General features: G+C 33.5%; 2 protein-coding genes across 4 annotated transcripts; one reads left to right on the top strand and one right to left on the bottom strand.

The window, feature by feature from the left end:
• Nucleotides 1-2,033: 2,033 nt before the first annotated feature.
• LOC142613762 (uncharacterized) lies at nucleotides 2,034-8,580 on the bottom strand. Its single transcript, XM_075786248.1, has 6 exons — nucleotides 8,283-8,580; nucleotides 8,115-8,177; nucleotides 7,669-7,913; nucleotides 5,278-5,479; nucleotides 3,584-3,698; nucleotides 2,034-3,485 (listed from the first exon to the last, which is right to left on the bottom strand). The coding sequence occupies exons 1-6, from the start codon at nucleotides 8,499-8,501 to the stop codon at nucleotides 2,494-2,496; spliced, it is 1,836 nt and encodes a 611-aa protein (XP_075642363.1). The 5' UTR covers nucleotides 8,502-8,580; the 3' UTR covers nucleotides 2,034-2,493.
• A 4,402-nt stretch (nucleotides 8,581-12,982) lies between these two features.
• Nucleotides 12,983-24,522, top strand: LOC142611777 (uncharacterized). Of its 3 annotated transcripts, XM_075783910.1 has the most exons (11): nucleotides 12,985-13,203; nucleotides 13,291-13,353; nucleotides 14,096-14,230; nucleotides 14,919-15,021; nucleotides 17,144-17,214; nucleotides 17,314-17,418; nucleotides 17,749-17,782; nucleotides 22,819-22,919; nucleotides 23,374-23,433; nucleotides 23,490-23,693; nucleotides 24,189-24,522. In XM_075783910.1, exons 1-11 carry the CDS (start codon nucleotides 13,096-13,098, stop codon nucleotides 24,276-24,278), a joined length of 1,074 nt encoding a protein of 357 aa, XP_075640025.1. In that variant the 5' UTR covers nucleotides 12,985-13,095; the 3' UTR covers nucleotides 24,279-24,522. The 3 variants fall into 3 exon arrangements, with proteins under 3 accessions (XP_075640026.1, XP_075640027.1, XP_075640025.1); XM_075783912.1 differs by lacking the exon at nucleotides 23,490-23,693 and having other exon boundaries at nucleotides 12,984-13,203; XM_075783911.1 differs by lacking the exons at nucleotides 17,749-17,782; nucleotides 22,819-22,919 and having other exon boundaries at nucleotides 12,983-13,203.
• The last annotated feature ends 1,155 nt before the right edge of the window (nucleotides 24,523-25,677 follow it).

The raw sequence follows: 25,677 nt of genomic DNA, 5'->3' as shown, positions 1-25,677 counted from the left end.
ATTGAATAGTACTTAATTGTCAAATTACTAACAAAAAAAGATGACATGACCAATACTGAATTAGAATTAAGCATGAAGAACAAAATAGAAAATTTTGAAAACATAAAAGCCAAAGTAAAAACAAACTTTAAATTTTTTTTTGAGAATACTTTTGCTCATCAATGCCAAAGCCAAAGCCAAAGTAAAGGCCAAAAAAGAATACTTATTCTCATCAAAAAAGAATACTCTATAGTCTTTTTTATTTTTTTTTAAGATTAAAATTTAAACAACTTAAGGGTTGTTTGGTAAGAGTATTTAAATATAGTTTTTTGTTTTGCAATTTATAAAACAGTAGGTCCCACACTTGAATGTATTATTTGACTAATATTTTCTAAATAAAGTTTTCAAAAAACTATATCTTATTTTTTTGATTTACAACTGGATTTTGAAAACGGCTTATGGGGTGTTTTCAGGATACAAAAAATATTTTTAATGATATAATTGTAAATAAATTGAAAATAGTTGTAAGTGCACAATTGCACTTGGACCCAAAGACAATTACGGGCTCAGGCCCAATGAGCCTTAAATAATAAAATTTGTAGAGTGTGGGCTTGAAACCTAGGTTAGAGGTACTGAGAACTTGATAACAGGCTAAAAGTTACAAACAATTGCAAATAACAAATGATAATTGCAAATAGACCTCATCGGACGTAAGCCGATGACTACTTCTGTATTATTTATCTTTCTCTCTTAGAAGTTACAATTCTTAATTTCTTTCTTTGTTACCGACCCCCCCTTTTCTCTGGCGTTCATCCCCTTTAAATACTTATTTTCCTGATACTTTATCCACGTGTTGCTCTAACCCCCTCCCCCTAGATATTTCTTTTTCTTAGTACCTTTGAATAGTGGCCAGAAGTTTCAGTTCTACTGTTCAGGGGTCACTTCCCCATTAATGCGGCCAGGGAGGTAGGTGCAGAGTCTTTAATGTGGTAGTGGCAGCCTTTTCTTTTGATATTTTTCTAACATCGGTGTACCTTGAAGATTCAGGGTTTCCCCCTTTAACCATTAGTCTTTCCAGAGCTGTGCCTTGACCTTCATAATGAAGCTTTGAGTTCTCTTGAATCTGTCCGAGGAGAAGCTCGCCCTCGGTTGTATCCTCGGATCCTTGGCGTATGGGCCAATTCGTAGAGTTTAATTCTGGAGCAGGTCGGCCCTCCATGCTACAGTCCAAAAGGTCATATGCCCACTTGGGTCCTTTTACTCTCCACAATAGTAAACCCCACATATTTGTCCAAACTTTTTTATCTCTTAAATTTAAGAGTTTATCTTTATCACAAAAAGAATTCTCACATTTCAAATTTGAAATTTATCATTAAAAATGAAATAAAAAACATGATTAGCTCTATTCTCTTACATTATCCAAAAATATATTTACCTTTTGTAAATATATATTTTTCAAATCTCAAAAATAAAAATATTCTCCCAAACAATTATTTTTGTTTTTAGTATTTTGAAAATTGTTCTTAAGAGTGGGAGCCAAACACGTAAAATATAAAAATTATTATCTGAAAATTAATTTCAAGTTCAATTTTTTGAAAATTGTTTTTATACTATTTTGAAAACAAAAACAAAAATCCTCCTAACTAATGTTTGGAATGTTTTTATTCTAGCTCCTAATATTAAATATCACTTTCAATATAATCCTCTCTATTTCCATAAATAACTTAAAGTATCATTTAACTCAGAACAACGTAATTTTAATTAAACTTAAAATACATTGTTATTTTTTTCTCCAATTCTCTCTCTCTCTCTCATCAAAATTACCGACAAGAATGATGGTATGATGAAAAACTAAAATTGCAAATAGAGTCACAAAGCTAATTGAAAAAACATGTCAAGATACTCAAAGTCAAAATTACCTCATTCAAGCACCCATTCTACATATATGAATTTAAGGATCACACGTTCACAAGCCAAACCTAGCCACATTTACAATCCATGAAGAAATCCCAAGCAAAACAAACACACACACACACATACACGCACAAAGAAGCTCATTCAAGTATTTTTACTAATGTGGAACACTGGGTAAATGAACTGATGTCCCTACAATGAGGGTAACATGACTAATGGATTTAACAATCCAAATGTAAGACAAAAAGGTTTGACAAAAACCAAGCATGACTTATAGTAACATAAATAATCAGCATCCTTGATCCATACAAAAACAACCCAAGAGAGTAGATTCCTTTACAATATGTTTCCAGCAGAGATAGTATTCTGCCACCCTTCCCCTCCCCCGTCTTATCTCCCCCCATCCGAACTTATCCAGCCTGCTCATTCCATACAAAACAACCCAAGAGAGTTGATTCCTTTACAATAGTTTTTGCTTTTGATGGCAAAGATTGTTAATTTGCAATGAGATAAAACTTATCCAGCCCGCTCATTATATAAAGGAATTTTGAAATCTCATTCTGCTGAAGGATCAGACTGATGACAGTGATCGTGCTGCTATTAACGATGATATTTACTTCTACGATGCCCTTTATCGGAATCTTCAATTGAATGTGAAAGAGAACTCTTGTTTCTGCTCTTTTCAATTCTATGATGCCTCCTAGGGTTAGAATCTTCGGATGAATATGATTGCTTTTGCCTGCTCTTTTTACTTCTACAATGCTTCTCAGGGTCAGAATCTTCAGACGAATAAGACTGCTTTTGCCTGCTCCTTTTGCTTCTACAATGCTTCTCAGGGTCAGAATCTTCGGATGAATAAGACTGCTTTTGCCTGCTCCTTTTGCTTCTACGATGCTTCTCAGGGTCAGAATCTTCAGATGAATAAGACTGCTTTTGCCTGCTCCTTTTACTTCTATGATGCCTCTCAGAGTCAGAAACTTTAGATGAATGTGTAAGCTTGTGTCTACTCTTGTCACCTCTATGATGCTTCTCTGGGTCAGCATCATCAGATGAATAGGAATGCTTGTGTCTGCTCTTGTCAATTCCATGATGCCTCTCAAGGTCGGAATCTTCAGATAAATATGAACTCTTGTGTATGCTCTTGTCATTTCTATGATGCCTCTCAAGGTTGGAATATTCAGATAAACAAGAACGCTTGTGTCTACTCTTGTCACTTCTATGACGCCTATCAAAGTCAGAATCTTCAGATGAGTAAGAATGCTTGTCTCTGCTCTTTTTACTTCTACAAATTCTGTCAGCATCCGAATCTTCAGACAAATAAGAATGCTTGTGTCTGCTCTGTTTGGGTCTATCAAACTCTGAACCGTCTGATGAACTTGATTCAGAATTATTTCGCTTTTTTTCCTTCACCCTATGTTTTTTATTCTTCATCCTCCTCTCCACATCCTCAGAAAACTCATTTTCATATGGGTCCTTAGATTCTCTACCAGATGGTGACTCCTGCTTTTTTTGCTTATGCTTCTTTTTAGACTTCTTGGGTTTGCTAGAGAAGTTCGACAGCAAACTGGGGATATCACCCCCACCGAGGAACCCTACAAAATGGATGGGGATGACAGTCATCACACCAGCATCCAAATATACCAAAGATAAAAATTGTCATAGAAATTGCTGGAATAGAAAAACCATATACCTCCATACTCATCAAATATGTCCTCAGCAACTATTTGCTGGTTAGGATCATCTGGTTTGAACCCTCCGCGAGGAGGACTAATTCCTGGTTTTTGCTTGAGCTCCCACTTTAGAGGCTGTGATATAAGCCAAAGAACAGGAGACAATTGATGTTAGCTCTGACCGCAAGACATTTTTACAAAGCAAGTGAATAAGGATGCCTGCTTCTAGGGTGATCATTTCAGACAAAAGTCTTAAGTAAAAAAAGATTCAAAATGACCTTTACTGATTTGATTTTGAAACAATATACAACTTTGCAAACAATAATTACAGCTGGAAAATGAGGACATCTCTCACCAAAACAAGGAATGAAGATTTATATTCAAGGGTGGGAGTGGCACCCATGAGGAAAAAAATAAATAAAATAAACAAATTGAGTAAGGACAAAGTTTGGCTACTAACTTCATTGCAGCCTAAGGCTACAACCAATAATAGGAAGATGACATGTGTCCCTATCATGTGCAATGCACACGACTCATTTAAAACGATTACAATCACTCAAGTGTGGTTTAGTAAGTCATGTGCATTACACATGAGAGGGACACATGTCATCTTCCTATTGTTGGTTATAGTCTAAGTTTGAAGCCAAACTTTGTTCCCTGAGTAATCTAAAATGATTTCATATGTGCCTTGAAGGCCAATGCAATTTACCAGTAAATAAAGTTTATTTAATTAAACTTTAAGTGAAAAGGTCTACAAGGTTAAAAATTACTTGGAATAAAGTTGAGACGAAGGATATCCTAGATAGAGAGGTGACAAAGAGTATGACCTTAAATAGAGCAAAATAACTCCTATTACGCTAACCTATCATAAAATAATAATAATAATAAAATGATGGATTACAAATATGCGAAGGAAGCATATATCAAGATAGGTTAGCGTAATAAGAAAGGGTAAGAGAGAAGAGATGCACAATATATAAATGTGTAGATTGTATTATCCTATTAGGCTATGTGAAACCTAGTTGTGTTTGATTCGAATTATGACCTGATCCGATATAAAAGTGCTAATGTTTTTAATGGGAGATTTTATAAGGCTTAGTTCATGGAGTGGAAACTTGGCCCATTGTGAATCCGCAATGCAGGATGTAAATACCGTTGTTTTTCAAGGTTTGGTGTGTTGTTTTGAAAGAAAAAAATAAAATAAAAAAAACTACTGTACGGCCACATCTTGTATTTTTCCCTTTTTACTGCAACCTCGTGGCCGTAGGAAAATTTCCGAACCACATAAATATTATCTTGTGTGATTGTTTTCTTTGGCACGTATTTTTCTTTATTTTTGCATCACACAGATCTAGGAAATTCATGTATATTCCCTTCACACCCCATCATGGTGAGCATATGCTAAGTTCCACATCAAGTGTCTACTAAATTGATTTAAACATACAAGTGGGTATGGGAATCCTAATTGTTACATGTCCTTTTGAGATGTCATGCAGACATGGTTAATGTGTCCCTAGTCATAACATTGATACCTAAGAAAAGGTCATACACAAATCAAGTAAAAAGAAAAAACGCCTAAACAACCAACAGAACTTACACATTCACTGACCAAGTAAACAATGATAAGTAGACTTCTGTAAGCAACAAGGAAAAATTGACTCCTAACAATCACTAATCAGAGTTTCAGGACAAGCAATGGGATAATATGACTGACCTCACCGGGATCTGTTTGGGCAATGATGGCATTTAAGGGGTCATCTCTTTTCAATCGACTCTCTTCGTTAGGCATTATAGCATCTTTCAACGGACATTCACGATCGCCACTTTGATGACCATAAGTTCCACATCTTAGACATTTCACATTGCGCACTTCAACTCCAAATGGTTTCACCCTTCCAGCAACTCCAGTCTCCAGCCTGGAAAAATTAATCATGGATAAAATTGACATCTAAATCAGTGTTCACCAATCACAACAACATATATGCTATACTAAAAACAACTGCAAAAATGATAGCAATTCAAAGACGACTTGTTTGTACATAACCAGAGGGGAGCACCAAGTAAGAGTTCATTTAGCTTGACATTTCATTTCTAAAGGATGAACAATAGAAGCCTGAAGAAGGCTTCTAATATTATGTCCTAAAAGTTGCAATGAATAATATACCTACCACAAGCACTTTCACACTCAAAATAGACGACTACCTATTCAAGCCTCCCTTTTAAATAAAGCAACTAAATAAAAGCTAAGGACTCCTTTCAACCATGTAAAAATAATCGATTTCATGTGGAGGGGAATCAAAATAAAAAAATCCTTAAAAACTGCAAGGAGTTGAAAATCAACATAGAAGTTTGCGATTACCTACCAGTTACCACCACAGAAAACTCAATTTTAGAGAAATCCATGCTGCATGCTGCAAATGTGCCCAACAATAAAAGTTGCACAACATTATTTGTGTATTGCTATATTTTACATTGAGCTATTGCAAGGGACCTATGGTCTATGTTTTTCTCCTTATTTGGTGTTTTTAGAGTCATTCCTTACTCAGAGAAAAATCTTCTAGCTTGTTGAAGAGGTGGGTTCAAGGGCCATCAAAGCATGAAGGTATGGAACGCTATTCCCCTTTGTCTTATGTGGTGCATTTAGAAGTAGTTGAATTCTAGGTTCTTTGGCTACTTCCTGCCCCCTCTGCAGGGAGTAGTCTTCTTTTAATAAAATTATTCTTGCATATTTTTTTAAAAAAACAGTGTAATTCTAGGTCTTTGAAGGGGTTGAATCTTCATTGCTCCAATTGTTATTTCTTCTTAGATTGCTTTTTGATTGGACAAAGATTGTTAGAGAAGATAATTGTTTTTCTTTTTTGGAGGTTTTAATCTTTGTGACTTTAGGATTTAAGCTGTTGTGTAGCTCTTGTATACTTCCCGTGAAATAAAGCTCACACTTTTCTTTCTTTTAATAAACTTTAGTGCTTATATATATATATATATATATATATATATATATATATATATATATATATATATAATTATAAAGAGAACTACTCTCCATATTTCTAAAAAGCCTGTAGGAAAGTTCCCAAAACATGGAAGAATTACAATATTATGTATACTTTTGTAATACATGCCCAAATTGTTCATGGTAAACCCCACTTTACAACAGGAACACCTGTCAGCTCCTCAGTCTCTCCAACATCCCAGTGGGACAAATTCACTCTCAAACACAACACCGCTTTGAAGTACAAAATAACAGACCTGATATAAGTAAGGAGTTCAGCATCAGCATCACCAAAAAATAACAGTGTCATCCACAAAAAACAAATGGGAGACTGTCACAATTCCTCTAGAATCACTCCCAACTCAAAAACTAGAAAGACAACCACCACCACAAATTTAGTTCACACTATTTATGATCTCCATAAAAAGAATAAATAATCTTGGTGAAAGAAATTCTCCTTGCTTGGGTGACTATTTTTTATATTAATAAGAATTACTTTACTTAAAAAAAATCCTTGCTGCAAACCCTCTAGAGCTACTAAAGCCAAATGGAGTGCCCTCAGCCAGCATATAGATTAAACAGTCCCAGTTCACATGGTCATGAGATTTCTCTAAATCTAGCTTCCAAACTACTCCAAAGTGCTAAACTATTAATCCTATTGTTGAGGCACTCATTAGCTATGAGAACTAAATTAAAAAACCTGTCTCTGTCCAATAAAAGCATAATGAGAATCTGACACCAATTTCCCTGCAACCCTTTTTAATATGTTCCCAAAACCTTTGTTAAGAGTTTATAAACGCTTCCAATCAAACTGTTCAGTCAAAAGATCCCAATATCTAGAGCAATCATTACAGATCACCACTCAATCAACTAAGAACATCTAATAATCCCACAATACTGATATTTAAACTCCTATCACTACAATTTTAACTCATACCATAATACTGAAACAATGGTAGTTAAGTTAATTCCACATATATTGACACAAGTTCATGACTGTAAGCAGCAGAAAAGCATCACATCACAGTATGAAATAGCAAAACACGTGTCGACGTAATGGCAAACGAACATCATGTCAGTTAATGTCATGAATGAGGGCACATTGAAACATACCGAGGAGCATTTTTCAAAACTTCAAATTCTTCTTCAGTTGGTAAATATCGGCCAAAAACATCCTTTGGCCTTGGTTTCTTCTTTTCTTCACCAGAACGATCAGGCACAGATTCAGGTGGGTGGTGTTGGGTTTTGTTATCATCAGCATCAGCATCAGCATCAGCAAGCTCTGCAGCTTTGGCACTTTCTGGGTTGTAACCAGGTGGCCGAACATACATGAAGCTAACAGCTTTCATCATCTCCACCTGAGATGATTTGATATGATTCAAATAATTAATTAATTAGAACAACCCATTTCATCCTATGGCATCACCATTCAGTTTTTTGGCCTAGACCGAAATTGGACACCAAATCTCCTATTCACCCGTCAGAAACTTTAATAACTAGAACCACCAAAACCCCATTTCTAATTATGAAAAATAATAGAAAGAGAGGTGGAGAGAGACCTTTTCTTTTTCTTTCTTGGAGATGAGAGCAGTTTGGCGAAAGAATTCCTGCTCCTGAGCATACTGCAAATTTTTGAAACATTACCCAAATTAACAAAAAAAATGGCCACCAAAAACACACTGAATCCAAAGAAGGAAGGAGGGATTGATGAATGAATGAATGAATGCCTCGCGAGCGACTTCTTCGGCACGGCGCTCGCGGTTGGCGTGGGTCTGTTCGGCGATCCACTTGCGGCGTTGGTTGGGATAAGAGAGAGGATGCCATGGCTTTTGGTTTAGGTAAGAGTGGCTCCACGCTGTTCCTGCTTTCGTCTTGTAATCAACTTCGCCTTTCTCTTTCTCTGAAAATCTCTTGCTCAGCCTTATTCCTCCCTCTTCTCCTTCCATTTCTCTTTCTTACACCTTTCTCTCTTCTCTCCTCCCTACCCAGATTTTCTCTCTCTACACTCTCTACTAAACACACCCCCATCTTCTTTTTCTCCTTATTGGGCCTTTATCATTAGACCCCAGCCTAGCCCAACCATCCACCTCCTTTACACTTTTTTTTTAAAATTTTAATTTTAATGGTTGATAAAAAAAAAATGTTAACGGACCACCGTACCAAAATCGTTCACTCGTGCTTGTGAGGTATAGAGGGAAATGGTTGGAGTTTAAGTTTTTAGGAGGGAGTATCACACACATGTACACTTAGATTAGGTTAGAATATAATTTCTATCTTGTATAAAAATACACATATACACTTAGACTAGATTCGAGTATAATTTTCTCCTCCTCCTCAAAACCAAGGTGATTTCAATATGAATCTCTCTCTTTTTGTGTCTATTTTTAATTTAATCAATCTGGTAATGTTTTATTTTTCAATTTAATTTATGGGTTTTTGTCAGAATTTGTGTTAGATGTAGAACTAGTTTGATTTATGTGCTTAAAGAAGAAGCAGAACAAGAAGCCCAACAATCTGATCTCATCAGCCTCAACCTCAAGTACTTCTATGATAAAAAAAAAGTAAGCAAATTTCAATTACACTATCACTAAAAAGCAAATTTCGTTGCTAAAAGTCCTAGGTAACGAAAAACTGGATATTTAGTGGTGAAAATTTTTATGGTTAAAAATACATTTTGCTGTAATGATAAGACAATTGTTGATAAATCATATTTAAAAAGTTTTAACATCATTTTTATGAAAAATATAAAAAGCCTTTCGACAAAATTAATTACTTTATCATTTTTCCATAAAAAGTTTATAACAATATTTTCTAAACCAATACCCTTAAGACATTCATTAACATTTTCCATGATAGAAAACAACCATCAAGTAGCGGTAAGTTGAAATTATATTTTACTAGCTTGTAACTTGTGTATATGCATGAAAACAATGAAAGATATTGATCAAAAAGGAAGGAAAAAAATTGTAAATTTTGTCAATACTCATTTGAATTTTATAAATTCTAAATTATTATTACTATACATGCAAAAAATAATCACATTATTATGAATGTTGTATAATAAGTTTGATAGTATGAAACACTATGGTTGACACAAATCTTTTTAAAAATAAATTGAAGTAATTAAGTTGTTTGTTTATTAATTGTGATTTAAAAAAAAAAAACTTAAAATCTTCATTTAGAATTAGTATCTCAGGTTTTGTTAATGCTTGAATCACATCAGACTTACTGTTTGTATACCTTAAATGATTACTTTTTTTTTTAGTATCTTTATAATTCAGTAGAACAAATAATAAAGAAAAGAGCATAATATAATTTTTATTAAGTTGGAGAAATAAGAATGAAATAAAGAGGATATACTTTAGTTCATCCAAAAGAGGGTATACTTTTTTTGGTAAAATGCAAAACTGATTCTCTAAGTTTTTTCAGATTTCATTTCACTTTTCTAACTTTGGGTCCGTTTGGATACAGCTTATTGCTGAAAACTGAAAACACTGTACCAAAATAATTTTTAAATGTGTGAATAGTGTCGTGGGTCCCATTTTTAATTTAAAAAAATCTGAAAAGTGAACAAAATCGGCTACTGTTCATGCACAGTAGCATGAACAGTAGCCTTGTCCCCTGTGAAACGCGTGCATCAGAAGGAAAAAAAAAAAAACAACAACGCTGAACGCAGACACCCCTTTTTTCATCCGTATCCAAACTCAGCCTTTGTGTTTGTTCATTTCAGTCCTCTAACTTTCAAGTTTATTTAATTAAGGATTTTTCATCAACTTTTGTTATATGTTATAGTTAGTTTTTCAATTTTATAAATTTTTTTTCAAATTTTTTAAATTAAAAAAATTTAATTAATGATTGAAAAATATTTTCCAGATTTTTTCATCAACTTTTGTTTTATGTTATGGTTAGTTTTTCAATTTTATAAATTTTTTTTTCAAAATTTTCAAATTAAAAAAATTTAATTAATAATTGAAAAATATTTTAAAATTTGAACAAAAGTTAATTTAAAGACCTTAATTGAATAAATCTAAAACTTAGAGTACTGAAATGAACAAATAAAAAATTAGAGAACGAAAATAAAATCTGAAAAAATAGAAAGCCAATTTTACCTTTTAGCTTACTTTTTAATTTTAATTTATTTTTATGGGAGACCAGGTAGTCCAAGTGATCTTTAATTTTGATTGAGATGACATACAAAAACTAATGAGAGGGTAACACGCGTGGTCTGAGTTAATGCAATTTTCTCCCTCGACTTTAGTGCCAATATTGTAAGTGCGTTTTTTTTGGCAGCAAAATTTAGAACACCGTCCAATCAAAAAATAAAAAATTAGAACATTGTCTTTTAGGAATAACTTATTTAATTTTTTGTTAAAAAATTTTAGTCAAAAGCATGCTAAAGTATTTTTGTATCTTGAAAAAAAATTAAAAAAGTAAAATTTTAAAAATTTATACATAAAAATTAAAAATTAAAAGCTAAAAACTAAAACTTATGCTAAAGAAGCTACTAATTTGACCTTGATATTTATTGTATGGTCCTGCCTTCAATACTAAAGTTGAAATTTTTTATTGAGACACATGGCACATTGCTCATAACTTGTAAGGACACAATTTTGCACCTAAACCCAAAAACAGGAAAGGAATAGACTCAAAAAGTCCAATACAATGAATTTGTAGAGAGTGAGTTAGAAATCTGTATTTTAGTGAGTTTAGATAATAAAGATAATGAGTTAGATCACAATATGACACAGATGAGATAATTTGTGTAATGAAAATTGTCCTTAGGCTCAAGTCGAGGAGATTGGATCTTATATTTCTCTTTTGCAAAGCCAGGTTACAAATAGTATTCTTATGTTTACAGTATTTATTATTCCTCTCTCGATCCCCTTCTCTTGGGGCTTTCTTCTTCCTTTTATATCTCATTTTCTTCTCTTTCTACCTTCTACGTATGGATCAGATTGCCGGGCAAGATACTTGTTTTATCATCACCTTCCTGAAACTTTTGAAGATAGCTATAAAGCTGAACATTGCTACTCAGACATCATTTCTTCATTAATGCGGCCAGAGAGTTAGCTGCAGAGTATTCAATGCGGCGGCAACAACTTTTTCTCTAGATATTTCATTGTTTTCCTTTGTCATATACCCCTGTGATGCACATCATTATCAACAGAGTTTCATGGGACTTTGCCTTTGGATGGCAGATAGCACATTTCGACCTCTGCTTAGCTGATCCGAGGATATATTCCTCCTCAGACCAACTTCTCGGATGATCACGATCAAACTTCGCTTCTCTATAAATTAACACAGACCCTTAGTAAGATGTTTACCCATCCTTGGACTGCTTAATGTCCTCGAATTGGGCTTCTAGCCCAATATGCATATAAATATGTACTTCTGAACCCATCTCCCCCACATAACTAAATCTATATATTTTTTTAATCTAATTGAATTTTTTTTATGAGAATTGGCTATATATATACTAACTTGTAACCTTATGCATATGCATGGATACACTTAAAAATATATCATAAGATGCATAATATAATTTATATATATATAATTTAAATACTATTGATAGTCATTTTTATATTCTGTTAACTCTTTAAAAAAACTTGTAAGGATATTATTAGGTATAAAATGTAAATTGTCCATGTTATTTATTTATTTATTATTATGATATATTTTTTTTTCAATTCATTTACTTTAAACTCCTTGGTTTTTGTATTTAATAATTCACTTGGATGAATATTTATGATGTGGTTCCACATTTGATTTAAAAAAAGAATAATTTAGGACATATGACGCAAAATTGAAACTCTAATTTAAAATTCTAGTTTGAATTCCTCTTAACTTTACTTATTATTATATGTATAGATGTATAGATTTCAAGTTTTAAGACTAACTGAAGTTCAGCATTTGTAAAGGGAGGAGTTGGGGCTTGCTGCCGCATAGGTGATTGGGCTTCGAGGTAAGTAGCACACTAACACAAGTGAACTTGCTCCTTCCACAACAGAACACAAGTACAGGTACATCCAACTGAAAGTACTCCCAACAAAAAGTGGCTAAAAATTTGCCAAGTACAAATTTTAATAACACATTATTGAAACTCGAGTTTCAAGCATCATGCTGCTCGCTAAGCAGTGGAGCTCCATATTGTGAAGCTCCATATTACTCAAGAGATATTGAAAGAGGTGTTTGAATTATGTTGCTTGGGTGCTTTTTAATATAGTAAAAATATGTGTAATATTATTTAAAATGTATTAAAATATGTTAGAATTAATCTACCAAACAAATCCTTAATTCGAGCCGGTCAAATTTGAGTATAAATATAAGTAAATAATTTTGTACACACATTTTCCTAAAATATTGGTGAAGTTGTGCTATTCGGTAAATTTCACTGAATAAAGCAGTAGAAGTAATAGCAGATAAGATATGAGATAACCCCACATGTCATATAAAGATAGTCCCAGCAACGCAACGCAAAGCAAGAACAAGAGCCTCTCTGAGTAGCCGTTGAAAAGAGAAGGAGAGAGCGAGCGAGGAATGAATTCCTCGCTGATGCTTCGTCGTTTTTGCTGTTTCAATACTTCTTCTTCTTCTCTCAACTCCTGTTCAAAGAAGAAGCCCCTTGTCTTCTTGGGCTCTCCTCAGGTACTCTCTCTCTCTCTCTCTCTCTCTCTCGTTTTCTTTTGGTATTTGGGTGTGTAATGAAATGGGTGTTCTTGTATTGTATTGTAGGTCTCTACAACAGTCCTTGATGCCCTTTTCAATGCATCTACTGCTCCAGACTCCTTATTTCAGGTATTGGACCTTAAACTCCCATTACATTATCTTCAATTCAATTTTCTATTTCACTTTCTTATCTAATATAGTTACACTACTTGGATTTATAAATATATATTGTTATTATTATCTGTTTGGTTGGGGTTACTAGAGGTTTATTTCATTGGGATTCTTACCTTAAAAAATAATTAAGCCTTTAATTAATCTTATACTCTTACTATGTGAAGATTAATTTTATGGCCTGTGTGCATTTTTGTGAAAAAAAAAATGTTCAAATTGAATGTTTAACATAAAAACTAAAATGTGGACTTAATTGAATTGTCCATTGGGCATCCGCTTATTTGGCTTTTTGTTGAAAGTTGGTTAAAGTATGGTTGTACTTGTACCTACAAAATGTAAGGCTTTAAAAAGCAATACATAATAAATAAGCTAAATGAAAAAGTTGATGACAAATAGATTAGATTAGTGGGTCATGGTCCATACCTCATTTTGACATGGCTTAAGATCCAATAAACATGTAAGTTGAGCTCTTTCGAAAAATCTGTTTCTAGTACATAGAACACTGCAGATAATCATGAACCTGTCTTTGAAGGGATGGTCTTACAGCAACATTGTGTACATGGTCTTGAGTAAAAGTTGGTTTTTTGTTGCTAGCAAAGAAGGTTATAGGCCTACTTAACATTCAGATTGTTTCCACGATTATTTTAGTTATACAAAGTGAGAAGTTGTGGTTATGGATTATTAACTTGGCACAGTTTAGGTTGCAGCAATTGTTACTCAACCGCCTTCTAGAAGGGATAGGGGGAAAAAGGTGATGCCTTCTCCAGTGGCACAGTATGCTCTCGACAGAGGCTTCTCTTCTGACCTCATTTTCACACCTGAGAAGGCTGGAGAGGTAATTAATGGTTTCTCCTCTTGAACTTATCTTTAAGGAAAAGTTAAAATTAATGATTGGTTTTTGACAACATAGAAGCCAGTGGATTTTTGACCAAATGGAATTTCCTTCCCCTATATCCTATAAACATGGGGTGGAAGGTGAAGTGTTACAAACTTTTACTAGGCATTACAAACTTCTACTTAAGAAAATAACATTTGCTTTCTAGCTAAAATTTTCAAATCGTTAACTGAACCTATAGTAAAAGGCGAATTCTTTTTTATTAATACAATTTTTAGACTACATAAAATGTAAGCGTCCAAATAGTTATATGTATTTGTTTTTTTTTTGTTTGGGGGGGGCGGGGGGTCGTACATTCATATTGCATTTAGAAGATGTCATTTTTACTTAACTAGAATGGGAACATCAATTGTAATTGTAAAATTTAGGAAAGCTTATTATGTTTGTGTGTGTGTGTGTGTGTGTGTGTGTGTTTTACATACCCCAAACCATAAGTAGTTCTTAACAACCAGAGCTTCTCTTCTCTTACCACCCAAATTCCAAACTCATTTCTGCTCCTACTTTTGGCACTTGCCCCGTACACAAAATGCCAACACATTAAAAGTTTTGTCCTAATATAGGCACCCATGTTTGTGAAGACTAAATGGTAGACCACATGAAGAGAATTGAGTTTTCTTTCTATATGCAGGACATGTTCTTGTCAAATTTGAAAGCTTTACAGCCGGAACTCTGCATTACAGCAGCATACGGAAATATTTTGCCCAGAAAGTTTCTCAATATTCCACCATTGGGTTAGTCACATTTTATTTTTGAACAAAATTGAGAATATTGAGCATGATTCTGAGTTAAACATGGCATGAGCAAGAATGAGACCACATTTTTTTTTGTCACATGAATTTGCCATTTGCAATTTTTGAGCATACCCAATTACTTTCACATACTCTAGTAATGCAAGAGAATATTAGAATAATAACTTATCTTGCTTATGGATTGGAGTGTTTCCCATATGGTCAATTGGTTTGATGCCTTGAATCGCATCCATGATCCTTGAAAATGATTTCAAAATCTTTACTCATCATTGGAAAAGGTATATGGGATTATATGAGCTGTAGACCTTAAGTTAGAGGTGCAAGCATCAAATTTTTGTGCCTTATATGTATTTACATCTATGCATGACTATATATCTTTATTAATGTAAATTTGTATTTCATTTGCGTGCCCATGAACAAATGGTCATGTGGATAGGTTTAACCTTCACATGGGAGATATGGAAACAAGAATTATTTTTCTTCGATAACTGAAATGGAAAAAAGAAATAAACCTTCATTATTTAATTATTTGTGGTAGAGCCATTAGGTTATTTGGAATCATGAGGAAATCTTCCAATAGGTGATAGCAATTTGTTATCACTCAATATGAATGGTTAAGTCTTAGAATTAATTCTTAGCACTGAGTTTAAAAATCTGTGTGTGTGTGTGTGTGTTTGATCTTAGTAAAGAAACCCCATTTCATGCTTTAGTCATATGGGGTTCTAGTAAATTTGTTTCCATGGTCCTAACTAGAGGCTAGCTCACCATGTGGTGTTTGCATCCCCAAGCAAATAGCAAGTAAGCCAAGGAGTATCTCACAAGGCACAAGCACCCACATGATGTAAGCAAGAGAATCTAGAAGAGTAAATCAGTGCAGAAGCAAAATAGTATAGTTGGATTCTTCTTGTATTCATATAAAGAGAGCAATTGCAATGTTGAGAGATGGAAGGAAAGCTTTACGAAGAAACTCACCTTTGTTCTTGTGCTAACTGAACATGTTACTGACCTTGCATTTCCTCTTAAGAGCGTGAGCCATTACCCATTTGGCAGGAGGAAACATCAGTATGTGCAAAGAAACATGAAGCTTTTTTTCAACTTACATTTCAGGCTTCTCACGGGGAAGTTCTCCATTTTACTAAGTTCTGGCATAGATTTTAACTGTCATTTTGCTTTCTCTTAATCTGGGGCCTCTAAAACCTATTTATAGGTTTGCTCATAAAGTCTAAACATGCGGAATTGATGTTAAGGCTTTTACCTTCAAGAATATGTACAAGAGTGTTACAAAAGGTGTTTGGAAGCCAAGGCTAGAGGCATGGGGAAGCACAAAGGCCCTTGTCATGTTTGGATTGTGACATTTAGCATACTTGGTGTAAAACTTTCCCTTTGAGGCATGTTCCTTTAATTTGGATCTTGTGACATGTTTCTTTTGTTATTTTAAGGCATGCTTCAAGGAGGGGGATATGCATGCATGCATCTTAAACAATTTCGTGCCTGTTTTGTTATCAATGCATTTTTTTTTTTTTTGGGGGATAAGTATTTGTGATCTATGATTGTCTTTGAAGATGTATTATTTATGTTTCATGATACCATCTTGTCGCGGAAAATTTTGAATTCAGTTTGGCATCTGTGAATGTATCTATTGTTGCTAAATTTGTATCTCGTTCAATCTTTTGCTGCATATTGCTAATGTAATTTTATTTTTTATTGGTGAATTATACATGCACCTAAAGTATCTTGAAATCATGGCCTCACTCTCCATCTCATTATTACAAGAGGAAGAACTGCCATTTGAACAAAAGCTTATTGGCATCTCAAATATAAACACAAATTTTGAACATCCAAGTTTAATTTGAAACATGTACCTACTAGTTTTAACTTTTAAATGATGAGTTGAAAACTGGCTAGATGCTAAATTTCAAATGATACCATTCAACAGGCACTTCCTTCACCCATCATAATAGGATGGAGGGTAAGGTTGTGGGTTCAAGATCCGTTGGGTTCATGTGTAACTTACCAATAATTATAGTAATGATAATAAAATTAATATGAAGCCTGAAAAAATGTAATACAAACATTTCTCAAGTTCATATTTAATTTTTCTCAGGGACAGTGAATATACACCCTAGTTTGCTGCCACTGTACCGTGGTGCTGCTCCTGTTCAAAGAGCATTACAGGTTCATTTTATTTTTAGGTTTACACATTCATTGTATTGAATGCTTTACAGTTCTTTTTTATAAAGTTATTGTAATGACATCTATACATCTCTGTGTTAGGATGGAGTTAAAGAAACAGGAGTATCATTGGCATTCACTGTGCGTGCACTTGATGCTGGACCCGTCATTGCCTGTGAAAGATTGGAAGTTGATGATCAAATTAAGGTATGCTTCTTTGGAATTACTACATTAGTTATGGATCATATATATGCTTAAGTTTTAGGATTCAGCTAGTCTTTAGGTTTGCATAGCCCTAGCCAAAGTGTCATGGATTGATCTAAAACAATCAGTTGTTAACATGCATATGCTGTATCTGAATTTAGCTTTAGTCTTAGCTTGCATTGTTAGCTCAGGCACTATGAGAGTTCATTTTATAAATTATTTGTTGCTCTCTGGATGAAGATTATAATGTTCTCCTGATCAGCCTTGAAAGGCAATAATTGCTTTGTGCTTTCTAAGCATTATCTGATTAACCTCAAAATGCTTTGCTCACAGGCCCCTGATTTACTTGAGTTTCTATTTTCTAAAGGTTGGTTATTTTTTGTTTTTGTTTATTGTTATTTCCACTTTTAGTATTAATACGTCAAATGTGCATGCAATTATTTACTTTGTCTAGTTTGTCTTTGTATCTTTTTTCTTTTGCTGTATAATGTGACTTTGTATCTATGCCCGAGCTTGTGTAATCCGATAATGATATAGTTGTGCCTGATCAATAGGGGTTCTTTAGTCAATTAACTTTCTGCATGTGTCATAGAAATTGTTCACACACCATTTACTTGAATTGCTAGTTTAGTTTGTGTTCATGAAAAAATAAATAAAAATTGCTAGTTTGTATGTATGTGTGTCATGTTGAAGGTTAAACTTGATTTATGTTATGAAATTGTAGTTTATTTATGAAATGAGTTAGTAGAAGAATTAAAAATAATGAGGAAAGTTTATGGTAATGAATGCATGTGAGAGTTTTTTTGGAATCATGTAATAAACACAAGTTATGGTTGCATGTCGATTATATATACCCCATTGCATCCGTCAAGTTCAAAGCAAGAGTGAAGAAGAGAAATAAGTACTAAAGAGTTGTCTTACTCTTCCATTTCCACTCTCTTTCTTGTGGATTGTGAACTTTGACTTCTCTCTTCATAATTGGGAGAGTATGATCGTTCCTTCCTCCGGATCCTCTTCCTCTTCCTCTTCCTTGACCAAGTCCATGTCCTTAGCCTCTTTGGCTACTTTCATGCCACCCTTTGTCATTTAAGGTGAGCTTAGATTGTAGAAATTGCTTCTTCTTGTTGAGCCTTTCTTCATGGGTTTGTAAAGATCCCATGAGCTGGTTAATGGTTATTGACTCCCAAATTTTTTGATTCCTCAATTGCCAAAACAATATAGTCAAACTTGGAAGTTAATGGCCAAATTATTCTCTCTACCACGCGGGCATCATCCAAGTTCTTGCTATATTTTTTTCATTGATTTGTAATAGCCAACACCCTTGAAAAATAATTTGAAATAGATTCAGATTTTTCATGTGCAAGCTTTCAAACTCGCCTATCAATGTTTGAAGGTGAAGTTTCTTCACCTTATCAACTCCCTCTATAGAGTTATTAAGAATTTCCCATGCTTCCTTGTATTTCTCTTCTTCACTCTTTCTTTGAAATTGATGAATGCGTGGGATAAATATACTCCACATGCAACCATAACTTGTGTATGTTACATAACTCCAAAAAAATTCTCACATGCATTCATTACATAAACTTCCCTCATTATTTTTTACTCTTCAAACTAATTTCATAAACTTTAGTTTATTTATGAAATGAGTTAGTTGAAGAGTTACTGAGGGAATTCTATGTAATGAATACACGTTAGTTTTTTTTTTTTTGGATTTATTTCATAATACAAGGAAAGTCATGGTTGCATGTGGAGTATATATATCCCATCCATCCGTCAATTTCAAGGCGAGAGTGAAGAAGAGAGATACAAGTATTAAAGAGTTCTCTTACTTTTCTAAGTCCACTTTCTCTCCCTTTGTGTGTGAAACACTTTCTTTGAGTGGTTTGTGAGTGTTTGGAAGTGCAAGTAAGGAAAGGCCCACCAATTTTTCCAACAAAAAGGTATCAAAGCCAATCAATTTGTGGTGAGAATGACTCTTGCTAATGAGATGATGTCATTTCAATTTCCCTGACTTATGAAACAAAATTTTGATAGTTGGAGTATCCAAATGAAGACGTTACTTGGATCCTAGGATGCATGGGAGATTATGGAGAAAGCTTATGAGGAGTCACAAGATGAAGCATCTTTGACTCCAAATGAAAAGAAAATCAACAAGCATTGACCTTAATATATCAAGGCTTGGATGAAACCATGTTCGAAAATGTTACAAATGCAACTTCATCCAAGCAAGAATGGGAGATTCTTAATAAATCTCTAATGGGAGTTGGTAAGGTGAAGACTAGGGAACATAATAGAAATACAAGTATTAAAGAGTTCTCTTACTCTTCCATCTCCACTCTCTCTTGTGGATTGTGAACTTTGATTTCTTTGTTCATAATTTGGGGAGTTATGACCATTCCTTCCTTCAGATCCTATTCCTCAACCATGTCCATAGCCTCTTTGGCTACTTTCAAGCCACCCTTTCTCATTCAAGTGAGCTTAGATTGTAGTGCTTTCTCCAAAGGGTCTTGCTTGTTCTTGTTGAACCTTTTTCCATGGCCTTGTAAAGATCCCATTAGCTGGTCAATGGTCGTTGACTTAAAGTCTTTTGATTCCTCAATTGCCATAATGATACAGTCAAACTTGGAAGTTACTGATTTGATGGTTTTTTCTACTGCAAAGGCATCCTCCAAGCTCTCATAATATCTTTTTTGTTGGTTTATAATATCCATCACCCTTGAAAATTATCCGAAACATATTTAGATTATTTCATGTGCAAGCTGTCAAACTCACCTATCAATGTTTGAAGGCAAACTTTCTTCACCTTATCAACTCCCTTTAGGGAGTTTTTAAGAATTTTGCAATTTTTTCGAACATGGTTTCATCCAAACCTTGATATATTAAGGTCAAGGCTTGTTGATCTTTCTTCCTAGCCTTCTGCAAGGCTTCCCTTTCAGTTGGAGTCAAAGATGCTTCATCTTGTGACTCCTCATAACCTTTCTCAATAATCTCCCATGCATCATGGGAACCAAGTAACATCTTCATTTGAATACTCCAATTATCAAAATTTTTGTTTTGTAAGTTGGGGAAATTGGAATGACACTATCCCGTTGGCAATGGTCATTCTCAACATGAACCAAGTGGCTCTTATACCACTGTTTTGGAAAAAATTGGTGGACCTTTTCCTTACTTGCACTCCTACACACTCACACACCACTCAAAGAAAGTGATTCACACACACAAAACACACAAAGGGAGAGAGAGTGGAGATGGAAGAGTAAGAAAAGTCTTTAATACTTGTGTTTCTCTTCTTCACTCTTGCCCTGAAATTGAAAGATGCATGAGGCATATATACTTCACATGCAACCATAAGTTTCCTTGTATTATTACATAACTCCAAAAAAGCTCTAATATGCATTCATTGCAAAAAATTTCATCAATATTTTTAACTCTTTTACTTACTCATTTCATAAATAAACTAGAAGTTCATAATCAGAAATTAAGTTTAAGAGGTGGTGTTGAAGGTTAAACTTAATTTATGTTATGAAACTCTAATTTATTTATGAAATGATTTAGTAGAAGAGTTAAAAATAATGAGGGAAGTTTATGTAATGAATACATGTGAGAGCTTTTTTAGAGTTTTGTAATAAATACAAGGAAAGTTATGATTGCACATGGAGTCTATACACCCAATGCATCCATCAATTTCAAGGCATGAGTGAAGAAGAGAAATACAAGTATTGAAGGGTTCTCTTACTCTTCCATCTCCAGTCTCTCTCCTTTGTGCGTTTTGTGGGTGTGAGTCACTTTCTTTGAGTGGTGTGTGAGTGTTTGGTAGTGCAAGTAAGGAAAGACCCACCAATTTTTCCAACGTGTTTGGAAAGCACGGGTGCGGCTAAATGGTATTTGTACCTGTGTTGAACATTTATGTGACACGGGGTCTGGTCTGGATGTGGCTGCACATGCATTCCATACAATATATTTTTATTTTAAAAAAGCGTGAAACACATCATTTTTGTTTTGTGGGGCAGAAGTTTCAGCTGTTAACTTCAAATTAGATTTGCTACGGTGTTACCAAATGATTTGAAAAAAAAAAGAGGAGAAGAAGAAGAGGAGAACAAAAATTTAGAACCGTGGTGGAGGAAGCTCAAGTTTTGGTTACTTTTGAAACATTCTTCTTCAATTTTGCACTTAAAACTTCTAGGTCTCTGAAAATTTCAAAGAAAATGAGAGTAATGAGATATTGTAAGTTGTAAAACTGATAATATTTTGAAATAAAGTAGAATAGGAGTGGTGAAGTCATTGCACGTGGCGGGTGGTGGAGGGGGGTTTAGGTGAAAAGGGAGCTTCCTAGTCCCAACAATGTTTGTTTATTTACAAAAACACCCAAACCTGATTTTTAAAATAGCCAATCTAATCACTTTATTGTTATGATATTTCTTTACCTTCGTTAAATGATATTACATTCATTAATTTATATCATTTGACTTAAGAATAGCAATGAGTAATAACATTTTTTATTAATTACTAACAATTTATATATAGAAAATATAAATAAAAGTATATTTAAAAATTAATTATTAAACATATCCCGGCACACTCGTGTCCTACTTTTTCAAAGATTGTTGTGTTACCACGTCGCACCCACACCCATATCCGTGCAGGTGCTTCCTAGTTCATTAGCAAGGTTGCAGTTATTCATTTTCAATCCGTTTTTTGTTTAATTATGAGTTAGGTATGTCTCTGTATTGAAGTAAAGAATTAATCAATGTGTCTCATCTGTAGTGACTTTGTTAAATTTCCCAAAATCCTTTCATCCAAATGTTTTCACTTTTCCATAACTAAAAAGGTTTCTTATTGGTCATATCCATGTAAACTTGTAAGACAACAATGTATATTAATTATTAGGCACAACTTTGACTAAGAAAAAATATAGTTAAAGGAAACTACCTGATGTCTCACTTGAAGATTGTTTGAAGAACTCCAACAGTAGGCTGCATATATTTAAATAAAAAGAGAAGGAAGCAGGTCAACAGTTATAACAAGTACCAAATTTAGATGTTCTTTTAGACGATAAATTATTAAGGGCATAATTAGTCTCTTTGCACCATCAAGGAAAGGGAGTAGGCTAGATAAGACTTATGAATCAAAGTGTTGAAATGGGAATGAAATTTCACCCTCAAGTCTTCGGGTAATAACTAAGGCCATGTTGCCGTTAAGTGAGCCTCAAACTTGTCTAATAATTATGAAGTTTACAGTTTACTAGATGAAGATTACAATAGCTTTGGATAGTAATCCAATATTTATATTAAATTTTTGACCTAGTGCCTTTGTCCAGCATAAGTTAATGCACATAATTATATATATAAAATTTTATTTTGCAGATGAATTTTTGTTTTGGTTAATTTATTGAAACTCTTTCAGGATCTGAACTTCTAATCCATGAACTTCCATCTATATTGGATGGATCAGCTAAGGTGAAAGCAAAACCCCAAGATGACTCTAAAGCTACCTTAGCTCCAAAGGTACATCATACTAGAAATAGGACTAGGTATACCGTCTTGTAACATTTTTTAGAGATGCTTTGAGGTGTAACATGCATTGGATGAAGCTGTGGCGTCTTCGTTGTTTTGGCTAGCTGATGATTTAACTTAATGTTACACAGGACATGGTTACAATGTGTATATGTGCATTCATATTTTTCATTTTGTTCAAACCCCATGTTTCTCTCCAGGAGGTACTCTTGTTTCTTATATCGACATCCACCTGTGAAATGGGATTTGGTAACTTTGTAGGATATAGTATACAGCATATCTGCAAACCCTATCCAAATAATTTGAATATTCAAGTAACACGGTGGAACTTTAGAGAAACTATGCCATACATGTTTCTAAATGATCTACATGATGTATTTCTTCTGTATATCAAGTTGCTCAAATATTTTATGTTTCATGACATCAAGTTTCCTGCGTTATGCAGATAACTCCTGAAGAATCCTGGCTATATTTTGATAAAGAAGCTTTAGTTCTGCATAATAAGGTAAGCATTTTCTTCTTTGATTCCAACCATGCAGTCATGACATAAAACTTTTCTAGGTTCGTGCATTTGCAGGATGGCCAGGAACCCGAGCTAAAGTTGTAGTTATTGACAATAAAAATGGTCACCACAATATTTTAGAGCTTAAAATTATAACTACAAGAGTTTGCAACCATAAAAATGTTCAGGGAAATGAAGTTGATGATATTACTTTTGTCAAGGATGCCTTGGCATTTCCATGTGCAGGGTGCACAACACTTGAGGTGTGCTTCATAACTTCTATAACCCTATAATTTAAGTTTCTGTTCAATATATATTAGGCTGTTTCGATGATAGATATATGAGAACATGTTTTCTTCTAATTTTCTTTTTCCTATTAAATGCTATATGGGCCTTTGGGGTATAATGTGTTGTTGGGTGATGTGTTTTGTTCTACTCCATGCATTTAGAGTTAACTTTCTAGTTGCCCTTAAAAGCTAATATTTGGAACAATTAGGGGCTGTTTGGCACTGTTGTTTAAACAACAATAACACTTCTGACATATATTTCTATAACACTCAAACATGTATTTCCAAAACACTGAAAACTAAACAACAATACTTAAGTACTGTTACCAAATGGGCCCTTAGATACATTATAAGTCTTCCATTACGGCCAATGGGTATGGTGATCCTGCACACTGTTGAGACCTTCAAATATGACAAATGCCTACCTGCATGTGTTATGACTTCCTGATTTTGGCTCATTGGTAACTCCAGGTTTTGGAAGTTCAACTTCCTGGGAAGAAGGTGATTAGTGCAGCTGCCTTTTGGAATGGCTTGCGAGGTCAAAAGGTGAAAAAGTTATGACAGAGGGGTCATTTTTTTGCAGGTGGCATTTAAGATTTTGGTTGAGGTTTAGGTTAGGAAAATTTGTGGTGTGTAATCATTTTTCTGTCATTTTATGTGTTTGTGCTATTGTCCATTCTTTTCAATTCATTTTCAACAAACCAAAAAATTTCTTCCGCAAGAAATCAGTAATTTTGTTTAAACAATAGCTATATTGGAACCTTTCTCAGAGCTTATTTTTTCCTATTCAGTTATGAGTTTATTATATTACAAGCCGCAAACTTGTGCGTTGCGCGTGATATATTTTTTAAAGTGGTCTCATTAAATTTATTTTTACAATTTGGACTAATTTAATAAAGAGTAATGTATTTGATAATTATATTTTTATTTATTATTGGAACAATTATAAATGAAATATAAGACCAATAATAAATCATAAATGTAAATTTGAACAATTATATTTTTATTTATTATAGGAACAATTATAAATCATAAATATAAATTTTGTCGTACCAAAATGAAAATAATAAATTTTTTCTTAGAATTTAAAAGGTAAGTTAATGAAAATATGCATCTTTTAATAAACGTTATTTATAACATTTTGTGAATCAATAAAAAAAATATAAAATTTGGAAATCATTCTTTTAGTTTTAAACAAACTTTTTCAAACTCTATTTTTTCTACCCTACAATCCAAAACACAGACAAACTTAACTAGATAATTAATAAAACTTACTAATGATTAATTGGACCAATTAGGAAAATAATTTGTTATTGATAATCTTTTAAGGTTATTTTCTTTGCAGCGTCCAAAATATATTATCAAAATCTTATAATTAAATTTCTATATATACAATATTATAAAATAATAATAATAATAAAAAATAATTGCAAAAACTAAAATATGTTACTCATCTAATTATTTTCGTTTGACTAACCTTTGCTTTTCTCTGAATAAATGGCATTATAAAGTACTTATAATACAACTATTTAGAGTACTTTGTCCACTAAACAAAAATAAGTAAAGTCTTCTAGTTTAACATCTAAATTGATCACTATAAAAAAAATCAAATTCTAACTTACAAAACAACTAATTATTAAATCAAATCAAACCAATGGAATGAGGAAAAAGAACTTGTGAATGGAAATTGAAATACCAAACTACCTGAATATGCATAAAAGTCGACATAAATTTACCAAAAAGATAAACAAATATGATATGACAATTAATCAAAAGGGGTTGAAACAATAAAAAGAAATCCATCAAAAGGGAAACAAAATTGGAGAAAGAGAGAGAGAGAGTATTGACTTTTTTGTAGTGGAAAACTTAGAAGGAATAAGGGAGAGAGGTGGAAATGAAGTAAGGAGAAATTTATATGAAAATTAAGATGAAATAGGGAAGATGGAAGTAAATGAAAGGT

Source organism: Castanea sativa, chromosome 10 (genome assembly GCF_040712315.1).
Source record: "Castanea sativa cultivar Marrone di Chiusa Pesio chromosome 10, ASM4071231v1".
Classification (NCBI taxonomy): Eukaryota; Viridiplantae; Streptophyta; class Magnoliopsida; order Fagales; family Fagaceae; genus Castanea; species Castanea sativa.
This window is presented reverse-complemented; position numbering and strand designations above follow the sequence as displayed.